Source organism: Myotis myotis, unplaced genomic scaffold (assembly GCF_014108235.1).
Source record: "Myotis myotis isolate mMyoMyo1 unplaced genomic scaffold, mMyoMyo1.p scaffold_m19_p_7, whole genome shotgun sequence".
Classification (NCBI taxonomy): domain Eukaryota; kingdom Metazoa; phylum Chordata; class Mammalia; order Chiroptera; family Vespertilionidae; genus Myotis; species Myotis myotis.
Window position 1 is genome coordinate 11,133,738 of NW_023416379.1, and position 20,316 is coordinate 11,154,053.

General features: G+C 39.6%; 1 protein-coding gene and 1 pseudogene across 1 annotated transcript in view; both read right to left on the minus strand.

Annotated features, from left to right (window-relative positions):
* The window catches only part of TRAPPC3L (trafficking protein particle complex 3 like), a 36,018-nt gene extending 16,333 nt beyond the window's left edge, over window positions 1-19,685 (minus strand). Inside the window, exons 1-3 of the mRNA XM_036317938.1 lie at window positions 19,644-19,685; window positions 16,316-16,413; window positions 12,458-12,557 (exon numbers count right to left, since the gene is read on the minus strand). Of these exons, the coding sequence (XP_036173831.1) occupies window positions 12,458-12,557; window positions 16,316-16,413; window positions 19,644-19,685 (240 nt within the window). The remainder of the gene's footprint in view (window positions 1-12,457; window positions 12,558-16,315; window positions 16,414-19,643) is intronic.
* On the minus strand, window positions 4,238-5,807 carry LOC118660475 (annotated as a pseudogene).
* Window positions 19,686-20,316: the final 631 nt, after the last annotated feature.

A 20,316-nucleotide genomic window follows, 5' to 3' on the forward strand; every position in this document is an offset into this window, starting at 1 on the left:
ATGCTCCCAAAGCTACTGCTATTTTAAAGTTGCGAATGAAAAAGGAGCTATGTAATATAACTGATAAGCGGGGGGTTGGGGGGTGGGGGCGTGGGGGCAAATGACAGGCCTGACAAGCTCAGTGACCAAAAGTAACCACACAGGATGGTCTGATCACAAATTCCTCACTGGGCAGGTAGTCACATCCCAGGCCTACAGCTTCCTTAGCAAAGGTCAATCTTGACCTTAAGTGAGCTCTGTCTATTGCAGTAATGGTGAACCTATGACACGCGTGTCAGAGGTGACACACGAACTCATTTTTTTGGTTGATTTTTCTTTGTTAAATGGCATTTAAATATATAAAATAAATATAAAAAATATAAATCTTTGTTTTACTATGGTTGCAAATATCAAAAAATTTCTATATGTGACACGGCACCAGAGTTAAGTTAGGGTTTTTCAAAATGCTGACACGCCGAGCTCAAAAGGTTCACCATTACTGGTCTATTGTTCTCATGCATCTAGGTAGGGTAATATACCTTTGAAATTTCAGAGTGATTTTTTTCTTTTTGTGAATCCTCACCTGAGGATATTTTCCCATTAATTTTAGGTAGAGTAGAGGGGAGGGAGGGAGAGAAGGAAGGGGGGGGGGAGAGAGAGAGGGAGAGAGAGAGAGAGAGAGAGAGAGAGAGAGAGAGAGAGAGAGAGAGAAGAGAGGCACATGGATTGTACATGCCCTTGACCAGGAATAGAACCTACAACCCTTCAATGTGCGGGCTGACACCCTAATCACTTAGCACACTGGCCAGGGCCAGAGTAATTTTCTTTTCCTCCCCCTCGAAGGTACAACCACAGGCACCAGAGCACCAGACCACAGAACTTCTCATTATTATCTTGTTCCCTGAACACCATCTGTATGTGCTGTAAATGTTAATTGTTAACTATTGTGTACCCATCAATGTAAAAGAAGTATGTTTCTCCATTTTGCTTTTTATCCAGTCTCGGAGATTTCCCTGCTTTGCTTTCCTCCTGCCTCCTTATCTACCACCAATTAATTTCATGTAACCCTCCTTAAGTCTCCTTCTTTGATTCTAATGTATAAAATAAGCTGCAAAACTGCCATTCTCCAGAGCATTTTCTCAGTCCATTGAGATTGTGCTTCTAGGCATATCCTCAAATTTTGGCTCCAATAAACTCTTAAAAGACTTTGCTATAGGCTGGACGTTCTTTTGTCAACAAATCCACACACTTAGATTTGTTTTGTAAGTCAGTCTCCCATGAGTTTCATCCAAACAAGTTAAGCAATAAAAACAAAACCAAGAATCTGCAATGGGAAGTTGGGATAGACTGTCTTTTTTAACCTTCTTTATTCACTTTTTTAAAAAAATTAAATTTATTTGGATAACATTGGTTAATAAATTATGTAAATTTTAGACTAGATTTTCATGTGCTAAAGTCTCTGGAAGATTGAAAACTTTTTCCTGGAATATAATAGTACCAGGAAGACAAGATGCCTCATTAACGTCAGATTTTCTCTAAGTCCCAGTCACAAGCAGAATTGGAAGATGGACACTCCTAAGTGAGGGAAGATCACTGGTAGAATTTGCTGAGACTTGAACTTTCAGAGGTACTTCTCTGTGACTAGAGGAAAAACAATGTTACGTACTTGTAATCATAATAAACGTTTCAGGGCAATTTTCCTGCAGGTGCCTTGACTTCATAGAGGAACTCTGCCATAAGTAACGGATGTGATCTGTTGGGTTAGACCCAGTCAGTCTGCAAGACCCACAGACCCGGTGGCTCTGCGTACATGCTTCTCCACAAAGAAAACTTCCTACGTTTTTCTCCTTTCAGCCCTCCCAGAGGTACAAGGAGGAATAGTTCAAGTATGTGGGTGCTTATAGACGGCAGTTCTTGCCTACTCAGGGGGGAGAATTAAGTCTAAATAATTGTGTTTGTTTAAACAAGTTTCTTATTTTTAATCATCTATCTGGCACATTTTTGGCCCAAGGGGTAATAATTCTCGAAGTATGTTATGAATTGCTTTTGCTGTTAATACTCATTATTTTTTAAATATTGAGACTTTTGTAACTATAAAGGATTTTTCTTTCCTTTTAATTTTTCCACTCTCTTATTCCCAGCTAAAAAAAAACTCAGTAGGAAACTGGCCTGACATTCAGCTAGCGGTGATGCCAGCTCCTCTGGAATGCTGTGTGGTGTTGTGCTGTGACTTCCATGGAATTCAATCCCTGCTTATCAAGGGCTCCCACTTTGAATATGAGACAGAGAGAGTCACAGTTTGGGCGACTGGACAGAAGACAAGAGATACGTGGAGCGAAGAAAGTAAGAGGAAGCCAAGCGGACACTGTGAGGCGGCCGAAGGACTGATGCGGAGGGAAGAAAGGGAAGTAGTGTGGTGAAGGGGGAGGGAAGGGTGGTGGAGGGCAAGGGAAGGGTGGTGGAGGGCGTCAATGGGGGGAAAGGGGACATCCGTAATACTTTCAAAAATAAAGATACATTTTTTAAAAGAAAAAGAATAGAAAGGGGAAGGGATCAAATGTATAAATTGCCAGTCATAAAGACAATCACAGGGATGTAAAGTACAGCGTAAAGAATATGGTCAGTAATATTGTAATAACAGTGCATGATATTACGGTGTCAGATGGTACTGGGCTTATTGGGGTGATCACTTTGTCAGGCATATAAATGTCTAATCACTGTGTTCTACACTGAAACTAGTGTCATATTATATGTCAACTATAATGTCAACTATAATTGAAAAATAAAAAAATTTATTTAAAGAAGATCTTAGTAATTAGTTGCAAGAGCAAAGTAAGCAGAGAATAGCTGAGTCACCAAAACTGCGGAGGAGTGAAGTGGGTGGGGAAGTGCAAATGCCTGCGCCTGAGATGACAAGGGAAACCGAAGGATTTTCTAATTTCTGTTCTCCCATGAAGCCTAGCTATGGTGTCCCAGGATATCCTTACAATAAACCCCTATGGCCTGATGTGACTCCAACTTAAGGGGTCTAGCTAACACAGTTTGGCTCCATGATGAATTTTAGGCTACATTTCAAATATTTCCCATAATAAATGGAAATGATTAATTTATGTCTAATTAGCTTTTCTTAATAAAACTGTTACTATACATGTGTTTGAAACCATCGAATATATTTTTGTGTAACTAAGAAGATTTTTTTATATTTTAGTCAGAGAGAGGTATAATTGCATTTTCTATTTAGCCTCATAATAAACTGGAAGAGATATATGCCTATTAGGTTAAGGGAAATGCAATATCTAGTAATTTGATTCTATTTAACACTTGCATTTTATAATCACAGTTGACTTTAGTGTAGCAAGAATGACTCCACCTCTCCTGCAATTTTCTACAATCATATAAATAGTGGGGGAAAATAAAGGGTTTCAATAAAATTATCAAGATGAATTCACTGTCTATTGTTTAATAAGAATCAGATATTTTCCTGTCCAGAATTCCATTGCAGTGCAAATCTTGTTATTGTGGGTTTGTTACTGTGAGCAACCAGACAGGTCTGGATTTTCAATGTAGCAGTTAAGTACTGTTGAAATAAGGGGGCTGCAAGTGATGGGTGTTAAAATGTGAGGTGAAGAGCAGGAGACTTTAATTTGGAGATGAATGTGGACTACTGCCCTCTTCTGGAAAGAGTAGGAGGAGCAACAGTGTACAGATGTGTGGTAAGATCTTCAAACATTTTGTAAATTCACTTCAGTAACATGTAACACATGTCTATAATATTCTGGTTTGCCATTCAGTCACATGTAACATATGTCTACAATGTTCTGATGGGCCAAACCCTGGAATTATTCTTCCCTTTGAAAAGCTTAGAGACGTGTTGGGGAAATGAAATATCCCAGAAATGAAAGATAACTTTAATGGATAATACAATAAAGTATCAAATCAAACGAAGTTTGTTTATATTACCATGACTCAATAAAACTCTGTATTATTCTGTTCTTTGTAAAACACTTTTGCTTTAGTTAGATGAGGAATAGAAATATATACAAAAGAAGCTGCCCAACCAGCATGGCTCAATGGTTGAGCGTCGACCTATGAACCAGGAGGTCTTGGTTCAATTTTCAATAAGGGCACATGCCCAGGTTGCAGGCTCGATTCCCAGTTGTGGGTGCGGGGGGGGGGGGGGGGGAGTGCAGGAGACAGCCCATCAATGAGTCTCTCTCATCACTGATGTTTTCTTTTTTTTTCTTTTCTTTTTTTAAAAGTTTTTGTAGAATTGTATTTTTAGGGGACTGCTACATTCAAATGAATACATTTTAATTCACAAAATGTCATTAGTAATGACCTTTCTATAAACATGGTTGGCAAAATTTTAAAAAGGCACAAAAGGGGGGCAATGAGAAACATTTTCAACTCTTCTAGAGTACCAAAACAAGTATCTTTCGTGAAGAAAAACAGAGGGAAATGTTCAGTAATTCATGCACAACTTGAGCTTAATAATTTCTCTTCAGATAGGTCCTGAGACCTGAGGAGAAAATGAGTTTTCCTAATCAGGTGTTTCATGTAAAATAAAATGTAAAGCTGCACATATAATATGTTGGTTTAATTGTGGGCCCATGTTTTTTTAAAATGTGAGGCAATTAAACAAAGGAAAGCAAAACCAAAATACCTTCATAAACAAAGCAACTCCCCTTGTAGCCTCTGTCCTTTTTACCACTTAGTGGGGCAAAATGTCCAATAAAATGTAAAACGCAGCGTACGCAATCATGTAATCTAAAAATTTTCCATGATAACTTATTGCAAATTGCACTTGACAGTTCACCACAACAATGGAAAACTGGCCCCTTGTTCATTCACACAGTCCTTGCACCCCAAATTGAAGTCACCAGTAAAATGATCTGGATAGAAAGTTTGCAGCTGTGCTCAGCCAGCTAGCCCCACCCTCCGGGTGGGAGCCCACCCGGGACACTGCTTTGTCCTGCTCCTTCGTGAGGCTCTCATCCTCGGGCAGGTAGTCGGGCAGTTCTGTGTTCTGTTCTACTTCCACAACCATATCCTGGAATGGGACCAGCATCTCTTCTCCACTTTCACTTTTCACATCTTGCTGAGCCTTCATAACCTTGGTTGATGCTATCGCTGATGCCAAAGCCTCTGCTTTCAAATCTGCCCGGATTCGCACCACACATCTTTGAACAGCCATTTGAAAAGTACAGCTAATGACACCTTTAATTTTTAACAAAGCTTCTTCACATAGATTTCTCCGAGACGTGTCATCAAGACCATCTATATGTAAAACCACTGTTTTGGCACGTTTGTTTGTAGTTCCCCCAAAAAACTGCGCTTTCCTTCGACGTGAATTCATTTCATTGAAACTATCCCCATCTGCCATATTGGAAGATTGAAGAATCATAGATTTCAGAGGCCAGCAGTTTTGTTTCTCCCGGAGTTATAGTCTTCTGTATAACGTTTTGCAAGCTTAACATCATACCCAGTTCTCCCTTCATCTTTCCTCGGTTAGCAGGGCATTCTGCCAAGTATCGAAGAGCGAGCAAAGCTGAGTGGACAACTGGGGGGTTGGGATGGTCCATAAATAAAATAAGGCCAGGCAGACATCCCTGATCCTGGACAATGGCTCTTCCATTTAATGGATCTGCCGCCAGATCCCGCAGCTGGTTAACTACCGATAGAGCATCGGGTTCTTCATTCATGGTGGAGGAGGAAGAATTCATCTTCTATGCCATACACATGAACAAAATCTTCTTAAGTTCGCTCCCGGGGCTTCAGGAGTCCGGGGCCTGCTGCACCATCCGGTCCGCACCAAAGGAGGAGGCAGAGGTCCCCAGAGGCGTGGCGTGGAGCGCCCCCCCTCCCCCCCCCACGCCCCCCAGTCCGCAGCTGCAGCCTCGGAGACGGCAGAACGACTCCCAAAGCCAAACAGCGAGGGCGCCAGCGGAAAAAGGTTCTACCCATTGATGTTTTCTATCTCTCTCTCCCTCTCCCTTCCTCTCTGAGATCAATAAAAAATATATTTTAAAAAATGTTTTCTTTTTGGGGGGTATTCTCTCTCAGCACTAAGGAATTCTTTGGCATATTTTTTCTTTCTTATAGCTAATCACCTATATAGTTAATAACTTTTTATATTAAACTTTGCTTGCTGAAATGATTGTGTGGTTTCTGTCTCCCGACTGGGCCCTCACTCACTCTCCTTCAAGAAAGGCACACCCTTGCCCTAACCGGTTTGGCTCAGTGGATGGAGTGTCGGCCTGCGGACTGAAGGGTCCTACGTTCGATTCCGGTCAAGGGCATGTACTTTGGTTGTGGGCACATCCCCAGGAGGGGGTGTGCAGGAGGCAGCTGCTCGATGTTTCTATCTCATCGATGTTTCTAACTCTCTATCCTTCTCCCTTCCTCTCTGTAAAAAAATCAATAAAATATATTTTAAAAAAAGAAAGGCACACCCCTCTGAAAATGTCTAATCAAGTCAGATTTGAATGTCCCTGTTGAGGTGTTAAATCGGTGCTTCTGAGTACAAACCTGGACGGAGATTGCACTTCCATGACATGGAGCTGCCAATACTCTGTGACTTGGGAGTTTTAGGCTTCAAAGCATTTGAATAATTTGAATAAATTCAGCCATGGCAGTTTTGTGCCTTCAGATTAGAATTAGGACAAAAGAAATATGACTAGTGTGGTTTGCTGGAACCCTTCTGTATAGACTCAACTCTCATCTTAAATGGAGCAGTTTATAAATAAAAATGATTCCCTAGTTTTAAAAAATCCCTCTGGCATTGAGATTCCTTTTTGGGTTATACTCCTAAATCTTGCTCTAGAGTTCATGCATATAATATTCACGTTTAGAGTTCCTTCCCCACTTTAGGCATTTTCTTTTCCTTTTTTTTTTTTGCCTCCTATGAACATTTCCTTTCGACTATTTCATTGATTTTATATCACTCATACACACACAAAAAATCATTGTTTATAGCATCTAATTAACGCAAAGTTACAATGCATACTATCAAAAGGAAAATATCGCATTTTTGCTTTCCAGAATTTCCAACATGTACAACATATTTGGTTCCAATTTTTTAACATAAAGATCAGAATTTTGAGTTTTAAAAGTATCTTTATATTTTGAATATATTTTGTGTTGTGTTTTAAAATTTCATTCTACTAATGATGTGATGTTTATCCTGAAAAATTATAAAGTCCCTCTGTGCCACTCAGCACAACCATCCTCATGACATTGGCCTGACAGTGAGAAGCTTGTCCACGCTGGGCCGAGCAGCTGGTAACACTGTCAGTAACTGGAAAGTATGAACGCTTTGGAGGAGACCTTGGAAGTCACAACCAGGACGCTCAGCTGTTTATAATTAGAGTTAGGTGTCCAGATTTTAGCTAGAGAAAGCAATACCTGAAATTCAGGAGAACTTTAGCTGGAAGAGGCCTCATCTGACAGGTATGGAAACTGAGTTTCAGCCCGGCTCAGCGACTTTCTCAGGGGCTCACCGAGGGAATGGGGCTGAGCGGGATGAGGACTCCTCCCTTTCCCTCTCTGCCGCATTGGATTTGGTTACACCGCTGCTCTGAATCTGATGAGCATCAGAGCTCCTTGCGTTTAAGTTACTTTTAAAAGGCAACACTATCCTAGTTCTTGTCAAGCCTAGCCTTTATGACCATTTGTATTTTAATGATCAAGTTTTTCTCTAATTAGCTTCTCCTAATAAGAAAACTTCATCATAAATGTGTTTGGAAACCATGCAAAATATTTTTATGTATCTCAGGAGGTGTTTTTTAGACCTTAAACCAGGGAGAGGTACAATTGCATTTTCTACTTGTCCTTATAACAAACTGAAAGAGATTTGTTCCTGTTAAATTATAGTTAAACTCTCTAATATTTCATTATTACAACTAAAATCAGCTAAGGTAACTCTGCTGCAAATTCCACATTTTCATTTTTCTCAAAACAATGACCATAGCAGGAGAAAATCTTCAAAGGTATATTTTAGAGGAATAATTATATTTTTTAAAAAGCACTGGAATCAGGTCAGAGAAATAAAGCGTAAGCTGGCTGTTCTACCTGTCTCTGGTGATGTCATCTAAGTCTTAATTACATCATCAGTAAAATGGGGCTAATGATAGATGCTCTCTACTTCACAAAGCTCTTGCACGGAAGAAATAGATAATAGGTGGGAATTACTTTGAACTTTTCTTCAGAAAATCTCTGTATTACTAGTTTTTTAAAATATCATTTTATAATGCTAACAATTTGTTATATGTCTTATTTAAAATGTGTTGTATTTTGAGACAATCACTACAAAAAGCAGATTTAAATATGATAATATCACAATTTAAAAATGAATACCTTTTTGTCGGTGGGTAGTTGAAATATTGGGGGGCTCACTTTGTAAAGTCTAACCACTATGTGGGTGTACACCTGAAACTAAAAGAAAATAATATTGACTGTGAATTATAATTGAAAAATAAAATAAATACCTTTTAATGTTGCAGGAAGATGGCTTTAGAATTAGCCTGCCATCCCTTCTTTATATGGAATACTAGGGGCCCAGTCCACAAATTTGTGCACCTTGAAAGGAACTGTGGGCTGCAAGGCTGCAGCGGGTACAGGGGCGGGTCTCGGCCCATCCTCTGTGCCCCCACCTGGCCCCTCCCACCGTGGCCCCCGGTCCCCTCTCTGCTGGCAGCCCTGCTCCCACTGCTGCTGCTCCCACACACTGACGGCGCCTCCCCGCTCGCACCCGCTGATGGTGCGGAGCAATTGGGGCCAGTGCCAGCAGTGGGTGTGAGCAGCGGCTGCTGCCCCGATCGCCCCTCAGGAGCAGGGGGAGGTGGAGAAGCCCTGAGGGGCGATCGGGGCTGGCAGCTGCTGCTTGCACCTGCTGACGGTGCTGAGCGATCAGGGCCAGCGCCGGGAGCCAGCAGCGGGTGTGAGCGCCAGGCAGGACCTCGGCTCCCGGGAGCAAAGAATTTTTGTTAAACACCAGAGGCTCTCCCTGATGACAGCGACCGGCACCCCACCTTGGTCTGGTGCCCCTGCTTACCTGCTCCACCATTCCACTGGGGCTGACACCCGCCATGTTCGGCGCTCTGCCACCTGCTGCCAATGCTCACCATGTTCTGCACGCGCCCCTTGGTGGTCAACGCACGTCATAGTGACTGGTTGTTTGGTTGTTCAGTTGTTCTGCCGTTCGGTTTATTTGCATATTAGGGTTTTATATATACAGATAAGGCTGACTGAATATAATTTGGTCTCTGTCATGGGATTTGTTTTTATACCACTAGATGGTGCAATTTGAGGTCTAAAGCCTGTCCAAAAAAGTTATCAGAAGCTTAGTGATAGAGTTACTTTCCCCTTGGAAAAGGCAAAGTGAGGAAAACGAGAGGGGGGTGTTAGTAATATATGAAGTCACATGATTGTCCTCTCCCAGAGGCAGAGGAGTGTAGAGTAGAGCATGTTCCTACGTATAGTCTTTCAGTAACTAGCTCTTAGATGACTCACTTCACTCATCTGGACATGGCTTTCTTCTTCTTTCTCTGCTTCCCTCTCTTTCCTTCTCTGGAACCAGGACAGAGATCATGAGTTCTGTGGCAGCCATGATGTGCAGATGAAGTACTCAACAAGGACAATGCCAGTGCTCTGTCTAAATGTGTGGCCTGGGAGGGCGGCCAAACGAGTCACAACCATCGGGGTCTGCTCCTGTTCCTGCTATGCTCCCCAGGCAGCACTAGGCCCCCTCTGATCTTGCCCACTTGTCTATAAAGCCGACTCTCACATCTGACATCCACCTCCTCTGAGCAGAGACTACAAGGATGGATGAGACAATGCAGCCAAAGGCCAGACCTTTTAATGAAAGCTAATTATAAGCAAAGCATCCGTGGTGAATACATAACTAAAACCTGACCCTTCATCTGCGTTCACATGCTCCCGAATTGGCTGACATCATTCCCACATGTGAAAGAACATTTTGCTGGAGAAGTGAAAATTATTAAGGGGGAGGAAACCAGGCCTTTGAAGGAAAGTGCAAAGACCGGGAGACAACCCCTCTGCACAAAAGAAGGGTGAGGGTGGCAACGTATTCTCTTCATTGGTAAGAAGGAAACTTGCAATAAGAGTGGAAGTTTTGAATCCATTTTGAGTTGATTTTTGTGTATACTCTAGGACAGTGATGGTGAACCTATGACACACGTGTCAGAGGTGACACGCTAACTCATTTTTTTTGGTTGATTTTCCTTTGTTAAATGGCATTTAAATATATAAAATAAATACCAAAAATATAAGTCTTTGTTTTACTATGGTTGCAAATATCAAAAAATTTCTGTATGTGACACGGCACCAGAGTTAAGTTAGGGTTTTTCAAAATGCTGACACACTGAGCTCAAAAGGTTCACCATCACTGCTCTCGGGTAAGGGTCCAATTCCATTCTTTTGTGTGTGCACGTCCAGTTTTCCCAGAACCATTTGTGAAAGAGATTATCCGTTCCCTTTTGCTATATTCAACGGTAAAAAATTGCAAGCTTCATCATGCGCAACACAGTTCTGGAAGTCCTAGCCAGATCAACAAGGTAAGAAAAAAGAAATAAAAGGCATCCACATTGGAAAGAAAGATGTAAAATTATCTTTCTGCCGATGATATGATCTTATGTGTAGAAAATCCTAATGACTACACACACACACACACACACACACACACACATACACACATACAAAGAAACTGTTAAAACTTAGAAATTATTTCAGAAAAGTTGCAGGATACAAAAATCAACAAACAAAAATGAGTTGTGTTTCTACATACTACCAATTAACTATTCAAAAAAGAAATTAAGGAAACAATCTCATTACAATAGCACCAAAAAAAAAAAAAAGGGTAAAATACCTAGGAATAAACTTAACTAATGAGGTGAAAGACTTATTTACTGGAAACTATAAAACACTGATGAAAGAAATTAGATACAAACAAATGGAATGACATCCTGTGTTCATGGATTGGGTAACTTAATATTATTAAAATATCCATACTACCCCAAGTGATCTATAAATTCAATACAGTCCTCATCAATATTCCAATGGCACTTTTTACAGAAATAGGACACAACCATCTACATTTATATATTGTGAATATTTGCTTTCCATCAAAACAGCTCATATTCTTGTAGTATTGCCCATAGAACTGGTTTAGTGAAAATCTATTTCATTTTACAAACTACTGCTTCAGGATCTTAATTTTAGGCTGCAAATATGGAAAGAGAGAAAAAAATATAACCTGTTTAGTAGTGTGGTAAACTCACTACACTAAGACTAGAAAGCCTAGATTTTATTTTATTTTATTTTTTTATTGTTTTATTGCTTAAAGTATTACAAAGGGTATTACATATGTGTCCTTTTTTTTCCCGCCCTTGACAATCCTCTGGCCTCCCCTACCCCACAGTGTCTTATGTCCACTGTTATGAGAAAGCCTAGATTTTAATTTCAAATATATGATTCACTAGGGATGAAATAATAAAAGTAAGACTAACAACAAATGGGAAAACCTTTCATTTGGATTGTTTTTTAATGTACAATATTTTTCACATATACTAGTATTTAATGTTTATCAAATTCTTTCTGTGGCTCGTTTGCTTATCTGGAAAGTGGGGATAAGAACTCCTAGTCTGCCTGCTTCACAGGAATACTGTAAAAATGAAAGACAAAAAATATGTAAAGCTGCAGTTAAAATCACAAACCGCTATGTAGAACTATTATTGACACTAATGTGAAGAGTCAATATGACAATGGATGACCCCATCAAGGGTGACGAGAGAAAAGAAGAATGAGACTAACTAAATTGGTCAGTTGCGAAAACGTGGAGGCAGCATTCCTGGACCACATAAATATCTCTTATCCACGCAGATGTCTCACAAATGAACAAGGCAAGGAATTCTGGCTAAGGATGCATTTCCCAATCTCATCTTCTATCGAAAATTTGATCTAGTCCCAGATGATTCCAAGCTGCCTCTCGGGGCTGTGAAAGTTCTTAGAGCACATACATTTATAGGAAGCTTCCTTTTTCTCTTGGGAAAACACTTGTTCTGGAATGAAATGGCTGCAATGTTCTCTGACACAGGCAAAGACTACCTCCTTCCACCTGCTGAAAATGATTATATGAAGAAATTGGTTCTGGGCCTGTGTGTTATAAGGCTGCCTTATTACACTTCCCTTCTGCTTACCTTCTAAAACATTTCCCCCAGTGTGGGACACATACCACATGGTCAGAAAAATCGATAGATGCTTAAATGCCTGGAAGCATTTATCTGTGTTCTCAATAGCTTTATCTCTGTGCTGAAATAAAATGCTTTTTGATCGGAATCCTCTCTCTTCTCACCTAATAATGGATACAGATGGAACCTCTTCAATCAGAGCAGAAAACCACCAAACTCAGGATGAATCAAAGGGTTTCAAAACATATTGACAGAGCTAAAAATGCTCTTACCTGGGCAATTATGTCTGTAATTTCTGAATAACTGTGGCATCGTCCCACACAAGATCGAGCCAAAAAGTCTTCCACCAGCCGCGTTCCAATGCCATATCCCCTGTGGATGAAGGAAAGACTGGTCTGGAAATAATATTTGAGTACTTAGTGCTGTTTGTCAGTGTTTAAGAATGGATTCATCTAGTTAGCACTTGCCAACTGGATTACAAACTAAACCTAACGTGACAAGTCAAATGGCTATTTAACAGTGGGCTTCTTATTTGCCCTACAGACCACAGAAACAGAGGGCAGCAAGGCCCTGGCCGGGTAGCTCAGTGGGTTACAGAGTTGTCCTGATACACCTAGGTTGCAAGTTCCATCTCCAGTCAGGGCACATACAAGAATCAACCAATGAATGCATAAATAAGTGGAACAACAAATCTCTCTCCTCCTCTTCCCCCTCCCCCTCCTCCTCCTCCTCCTCCTCCTCCTCCTCCTCCTCCTCCTCCTCCTCCTCCTCCTCCTCCTCCTCCTCCTCCTCCTCCTCCTCTCTCTGCAGCACATCCAGGGAATATTAACTAATCTACAAGCAAAGGAATTTGAGGAGTCAGGGATGGCCCAAACTTGGCTTTGCACACTAAAGGTAAATAAGGCTGGTTGGTGTTTGTGGCCTAATGTTTCTCATTAGCAACTAACTTTCTCATCATTAGCTGTTGAGAATGAGGGTCAGTTAACTTGTGGTCTGCTCCAGGTGTGGTACCTAGATGCTCATTCTTCTCTTAGCAGAGTTATTGTGTTAGGAGGGCAGGCATGCCTGGGGTGGGCTCTAGAAGGAGGGGATGAGGGGAAGAGAAAAATCAATTTTTGTTGCTAGTGTAGATGTCCACAGTTAGAACTCTGAGTTTTTGTGAAAAGAAAACAGCGCCAAGTTCAGAAAATTCAGTTTTTCATTTCAGGGAAACTGAATCTGTGGGACTTGGGAGAAAATATTTGTAATAGCTCTACCTCACAACGAATAGCTTGAGTAGTACTTGCAGTACAATTGTGAAAGCATTTTATTGCGATGTGACCTGAGTATGTGGCTAAGATGGCTAGCAGGCACCTTCAGCAAGATCAGCCTAAGAACTTTCAATCTAGTGGAGGAAATATGACCTTCACGGTGGAAATAAAGAAGAACAAGACTTCCTTTGCCAAACCACTGACACAAAACCGGGCTTTTCATTTCACAGCCACATGCGCATAAACCAGCGAAACGACTTGAACGGAGCAACAGAACACCCATCAGGATAAAGACACCGAAGTTTGTAGAGGCAATATTTGCTCCTAGGGTCTAAGAAGGGGGGAGGCAGATTTGATGTCAGAGTGCTCATTAATTCACTAAATCTAGCGATATTCTATTAATTTTTCTGAGTGGATGGCGATATTCAATTTAGCTCACTTGCCTTTCAAGACAAATGTTTTGTGATTCTAGTCAGGAAGTTCTCACAGAATAGGCTTTTTAAAAACAGAATGTATACTTCACAGAAATAGTTGTACCAGGATTTTAAAAATGTTCTCAGTGTTTCTAATTTTTATGCATACACACAGGCTTGGCCACTGGGAATAGTGACGGGAAGCCAGAACGTTATGGTCAGCGCCGTATATACACATATATCTTGCTTTGGTCAAAGGGTTTGCTTCTGCAAAGTAGATATTTTGTTTACTTATATATCAAATTAAAAATGTAAGATGCAGAAGCTATTAAAGATATCCAGATGTGAATTATTGTGTTTCTTAAGGCAAGTCCTTTTGGCAGCCTCTCAAAATTTATTCTTTAACTAATATTTCATTCATATTTGTTAAAATGTGCACTCAAGTAGTAGCTAACCAGAGATAATTTTTTCTAGTCAAATAAGCGAATTTCTGTATTTTCTACCTATGTTCCCCACAACAATGCAAATCTAACATAAGCTAAATAAAATGCTGTAACTTCTGGACACGCTATGTGGCGGGTTGCAGCGTGACCCGAGTGTAAAATAGCTTACGCAGCTCCCACTCTTACTGACAGTTTAGCCAAGGAAGTGCTTCTGACTAATTAAGAAGAAATGAAAAAAAAAAGTACACGGATCAAAATAAATACAGGACAATGAAAAAGAACTTTCTAATAGAAAAAAAATAATAAACACATAAAAAAGAAAGAAAAACCAAGGTTTTGAGAGAAAAAAATAGTTAATATTTATTTTATGGTTTGTTTGTTTTTTCCTGTATTCTAACTGAAAATACAGTGAACCCTTTTTAAAAGCTCTAAAATGCTCAACTCAGCTAGGCTAAATTTCCCATTCAACCTGTCTGATTAAATCTTCTACAGATTTTTCAGTCATTGTCCTGTTAGAACCCTTTTCAGAATCCATAATTAAGAAGTTTAAAAATGTTGACAGATATTTTATTATTTTTTATTTTTATTTATCAACTCTAGAAAGAGAAAAGAGAGGAGAGAGAGAGAAACATTGATTTGCTATTTCACTTATTTATGCATTCATTTGTTGTTTCTTGCATGTGCCCTGAAACCTTGGCCTACAGGGACAACACTCCAACTGAGTTACCCGGCCATGGCCGACAGATATTTTATTATTGAGCAATAACATAATGTTCATATAATTATCCTGAGAAATTTAAAGGCTGAATTTGTGCAAAAGGAATCTCCATTAATAAAGACAAGAATAATGAGCATTTAAAATGGAAGAAGTGGGTTCCACTAACTATATATATATATATATATATATATATATAGAGAGAGAGAGAGAGAGAGAGAGAGAGAGAGAGAGAGAGAGAGAAAAGGCCTGGTGCACAACATTCGTGCACTGGGGGTGGGGGGCGGGGGAGGGTTTCTCAACCCGGCCTGGACCCTCTCACAGTCCAGGAACCCTCGGGGGATGTCTGCCTGCTGGCTTAGGTGGACATCCCCTGAGGGGTCCTTAGCACTGCTGTGAAGGTGGGAGAGGCTCCTGCCACCACCACTGTGCTTGACAGCCATGAGCCCGGCTTCTGGCTGAGCAGCGCTCCCCCTGTGGGAGCACACTGACCACCAGGGGGTAGCTCCTGTGTTGAGCATCTGCCTCCGGTGGTCAGTGTGCATCATAGCGATCAGTTTTTCCACTGTTTGGTTGATCTGCATATTAGGATTTTATTATATAGAATATATATATATATATATATATATATATATATATGTATTTTTTTAATCCTTACCTGAGGATATTTTCCCCATTGATTTTTCAGTGGAAGGGAAAGGAGAGGGGAGAGAGAGGAGAGAGAAAGAGAGAAAGAGAGAGAGAGAGAGAGAGAGAGAGAGAAACATGCGACCCAACTGAAGATCAAACTTGTACCCTTTTGGCGTACCCCACAATGCTCCAACCAATGGAGACAGCTGCAAGGGTCCATTAGTAGCTTTTTGCGTATCCTTCCACAGACAGTCTATGCTTATGTAAGCATATATATATATATATATATATATATATATATATATATATATATAGTTAGTGGAAGGAGTTATGTTAGAACAAAAGCTTTCTGAAAAAAATCAAATTTGATGATCCATCATGTTAAAAGAAAAAAGTGTTTTACTACCTCCTTTGCTTATAAATGACTAGCAAAGAAATGATTTCCAACTAAAAAGAAAACATTCCATGCCTGATATACATGGGAAAAAGTCCCTTCCCATTCTTGTACTTTATGACAACCCAAATGTCAGCTGGCAGAAATGATGTCTAGCCTTAAGATGTTATTTATTCAGATAGAAGATGAGCCAGTGGGATGGAGCAAGAGAAGTCAGGGTGGGGAAAATGCAGAGGATGCTAAGAAACAATGCACATTCCACAAGAATGAAAGACTTCTACTTACATTTTATCCAAATATGTATTCACATCTTCATCTTTTTCATAATCCTTGCACAGTTGGGCAACCAGAGCTCCATAGGTTAGGACAAAGAGATCTTTGTTCTGGAGAAAAATGGGTAGTTTCACGTTATAGGCCGTTACAAATAATACACTGCTCTGGCTCTTAGTTGGATGCAGACTTCCAGATGGTCTGTTCACTTTTCCACTCTCCATTCTACCCATGTTTGCATACATTGCTGGGGGCGGCGGGGGCATGGGGGGCTATGAAATAAAATTAATTTCTTAACATAAGAAATCTTTCTCTGCATTTGTTTGTATGGTATAACTTGCAATATTATTTTCATGGAGAAAGTTTCTGAAGAAATAGTAATTGCTAGTATAAATTCCTGTTGTTCTAGAATGGCCTTTGGTAGATGCTGTCCATGTTTTCGGTTGGAGGCATAACTGGGTGAGACTTCTCATGAGTCTGCATACTTCCTAATGGGTTCCGGACCTGCCAGGAAGACCATCGGGATGAATCCAACTGCAGCAGGAAATTTATGGTTTTGTTCTTTATACTTAGAAAAAACAAAAGAGAGAGAGAACTTGTACTTCCTTATAGATCTCCAAAATATGCCTTATATTCAGAGTGAATTAAAAATTAAAACTGGCCGAAACCGGTTTGGCTCGGTGGATAGAGCATCGGCCTGCGGACTGAAAGGTCCCAGGTTCGATTCCGGTCAAGGGCATGTACCTGGGTTGCGGGCACATCCCCGGTGGGGGATGTGCAGGAGGCGGCTGATCGATGTTTCTCTCTCATCGATGTTTCTGACTCTATCTCTCTCCCTTCCTCTCTGTAAAAAATCAATAAAAATATATTTTAAAAAAATAATAATAAAATAAAAATTAAAACTGAAACTGCAGATAATTTAGGTTTGGTTTCGCATAGATAGGTTGAAAATACAGAAACAACACAAAGCACCATCAATCCATTTTAGAAAGTCTCTGTTTTGCATCTACCATGAATACTATCAAGAATGGAAAGGGGATATTAGAGATAATTTATTCCAATGCTCTCAGTCCTACAGAGGAGGGGATGGGGCCTCAGGAGGAATGAGTGACTTGCCCAACTAGCCAGCAGCTGGCAGAGCCGGGATGAAGCTGGAGACTGCAGGTGCCCCCTCCACACACAGCAGTTATCGCTGAGGTGCACAAAAGAAGGCATGTTCTGAGTAAAGTGGGTGGAAGATGGCGGTACTAAGGATCACCTCTGTTGAAACCAATCTTATCTTGTGCATAATTACGTATTTTCATGAAAGGTCAAATGTGGATTCCAGGTTAGAAGAGAGGTCGTTACCTCTAGGCCCAGGTGTCTTGGACAGATAGCCTAACCTGCAGGGGAAAATAAGGCCTGAAAATATGTATTTAATTTCTTCTTTTAATCATGGGCAGAAATGTCTCAACAAACCAATACAATTGTTTATTCAACAAAGGGGCTGCTATAAAATATTACATAATTTTGATCCAAATACTTCCAAAATTGGCCCAATACCACCAGTGTCTACTCCCTTACTTATCAGTTTATATCATGACAATGTTTTTAGTCGAGTAGAATATTTATTATCACTAAATAATTTTAAATGAATAGAATCTAAATATGATATAGCACATATGGACATAATTAATGTTGAAAAATATAAATAAAAATGTCATAAATATATGTAGAAATATATTATATACATTAAGGACACTAATATATATAATCCAGGTACAAGCAAATAATAAATACATTAATATTTCTACCAGGAAAGAAAGGATGTAAAGCAAGAGATTTGAACAAAAATACTGTTAAAATAATCATGAAAGGGCCATCATGTACTCAATTTTAATTTTGTTCTCATTTAAAAATTTCAAGAACCTAATAATAAGTCACAAGAAATGCCTATATTAGTACATTTCTGCTTAGTATATCAGGAACCACAGCAAAAAATAAATTACTGCTATGTGCCAATATTACATCATAAAAATAAGCAAAGGGGAAGGGAAAGGAGGGGTGAAAACATAGTTATTATCACTAGCAAAAAAAAAAAAAAAAGAATTTGAAAAGGAGATACCTATATACCATATCCTCAGCACTGTGTCCATTTATAAAGGCGAAGCTAAAATAATGGCATTTTCGTTTTCTTTTCAATCTCTCTTTCTCTCTGTCGATCTCTCTCTCATTATGAAGGGTGGGTACAAACTATATTTTACTTCCAGTGAGTTTTAAGTTCAATACCCATAAAGGCCAGTTTTCTCCATTCTGCTTCATGGCCAAAGGCTGTACCTTGAACAACATATCCAATTGAGTCTCAAATCCATACAACTTATCACAAGGAAGGTCAATTTTTTTAAAAAAATAATTTTTATATATGAAAAATATAATACCATTAGCTATTTCAGGAGGTTGGGGATATATTAGGATAAATATGAGATTTTATCAAATGATGTAGGTACAATATAAATGATGTACAATATTTTTTAGCATTTGAGAGCCTCAATAAAAATAAATCAAGACCCTAGAATGCCAGAGGGGGCATCTGTAGACATTTCAAACTGGGCTGTGCTTGGGTTAGTCATACAATTTTAAGTACCCATGGATGAAATTACTTAATTTTAAGCAATTGCCCATCAGTTGCTTGAAATAAATAACAGAGCTTTAAACTTAATGAAGAGCTTCCACATATACTAGTATAACTGTGAATGCCTAAACCTATAAGAGAGGATTAAAGAAAAATATCTACATCTAATCTGCAAATAGTTGAGTTTTAAAAATAACTCTCAACTGGGAATATGTAGAAAAGATAATAACACATACCAAATTACAACAATAACCCCTTACATCTAGGACTAGGGAATCTATGTTTAAAAGCAATCTTTTAATCCCGAGTTTTTTGATCCACTAGTCCTATTTAATTTAATATATAATCAACTATTTTCCATGCATTTCATTTCCTGTCTCCTGAAGTACAAAATACAACAAATTACAAGTATGAAATACAAAAAAAAAAAAATTGCTTAATCTTTTCACACTTTCTGTCAGAGACAAGAAAAATTTGACACTTTTGTAGATCTAACCAGTCGGAAAAGAAGACCCTGGACTATGTAAGAATCGATTATTCTGTTCGGTATGTAAGAGATTGTAACTATTCCCAGAGGTGTCATTTACGATTCACTTCACCAAACACTCCCTTACTCCACTGAAAAACTCTACTTATAGCATCGCCTTGCAAAATAAATCAGAAGTCACTTAAAACATTTTCTCTGAACTAGAATAAAATATCTTTGAGAACATGCTGATAAAAAGATCTTACTATTTTGTGGTATTCTGGTTTTCTGGGTGCAGGGCGAGACATAGTGCTTGATAGATGAAGAGTGGGATCTTCGGTTTCTTTCCTTTGGCTTTGTTTTGTGTTTGCAAGTCCCCCCTTGCTTTGAGACACAAGTGCTACCTGCGTACTCCACTGCTTTTGCTTCCTGCTGCACTGAAGAGGACAGTCGTAAACAGGACTCTGCTGTAGCTGGTACTTTCCCAGCCATCAAGTAAGTACGGCTCCACTTGGGAGGGTGAGTTGTAATCTAGAGGCATGAAAGCTGAGAGTAGGAAGTCAGACCAGAAGCACCATCTACTGAAAATTCTTTAGCCCAAGGGAGTATGAGAGTGGTGTTTTGCTCTCATGCCAAGGCATTGTTTTAAAATCACAAACAGAAACCCTCACAATCCAAGATAGATCTAAATGTTAGCATTATTCAGTCTTTGTATTGATTGTTGTGTGAACTCAAGACAGGATCAGCAATCTGTAGGCACTAAATCCTGGGTTCAGACCTAATCAACTCTAATGGGTATCACATTAGCCCCCAAAGAATGGGTATCATAGATCCCATCTGGTGTGATTAGAAAATTTAAATATATCTGGTAACTTTTTACCCAGAACTAGCAATTTGAAGGAGTGATAGAATTTGGGGTGCTGATATTTTCTTATAAAA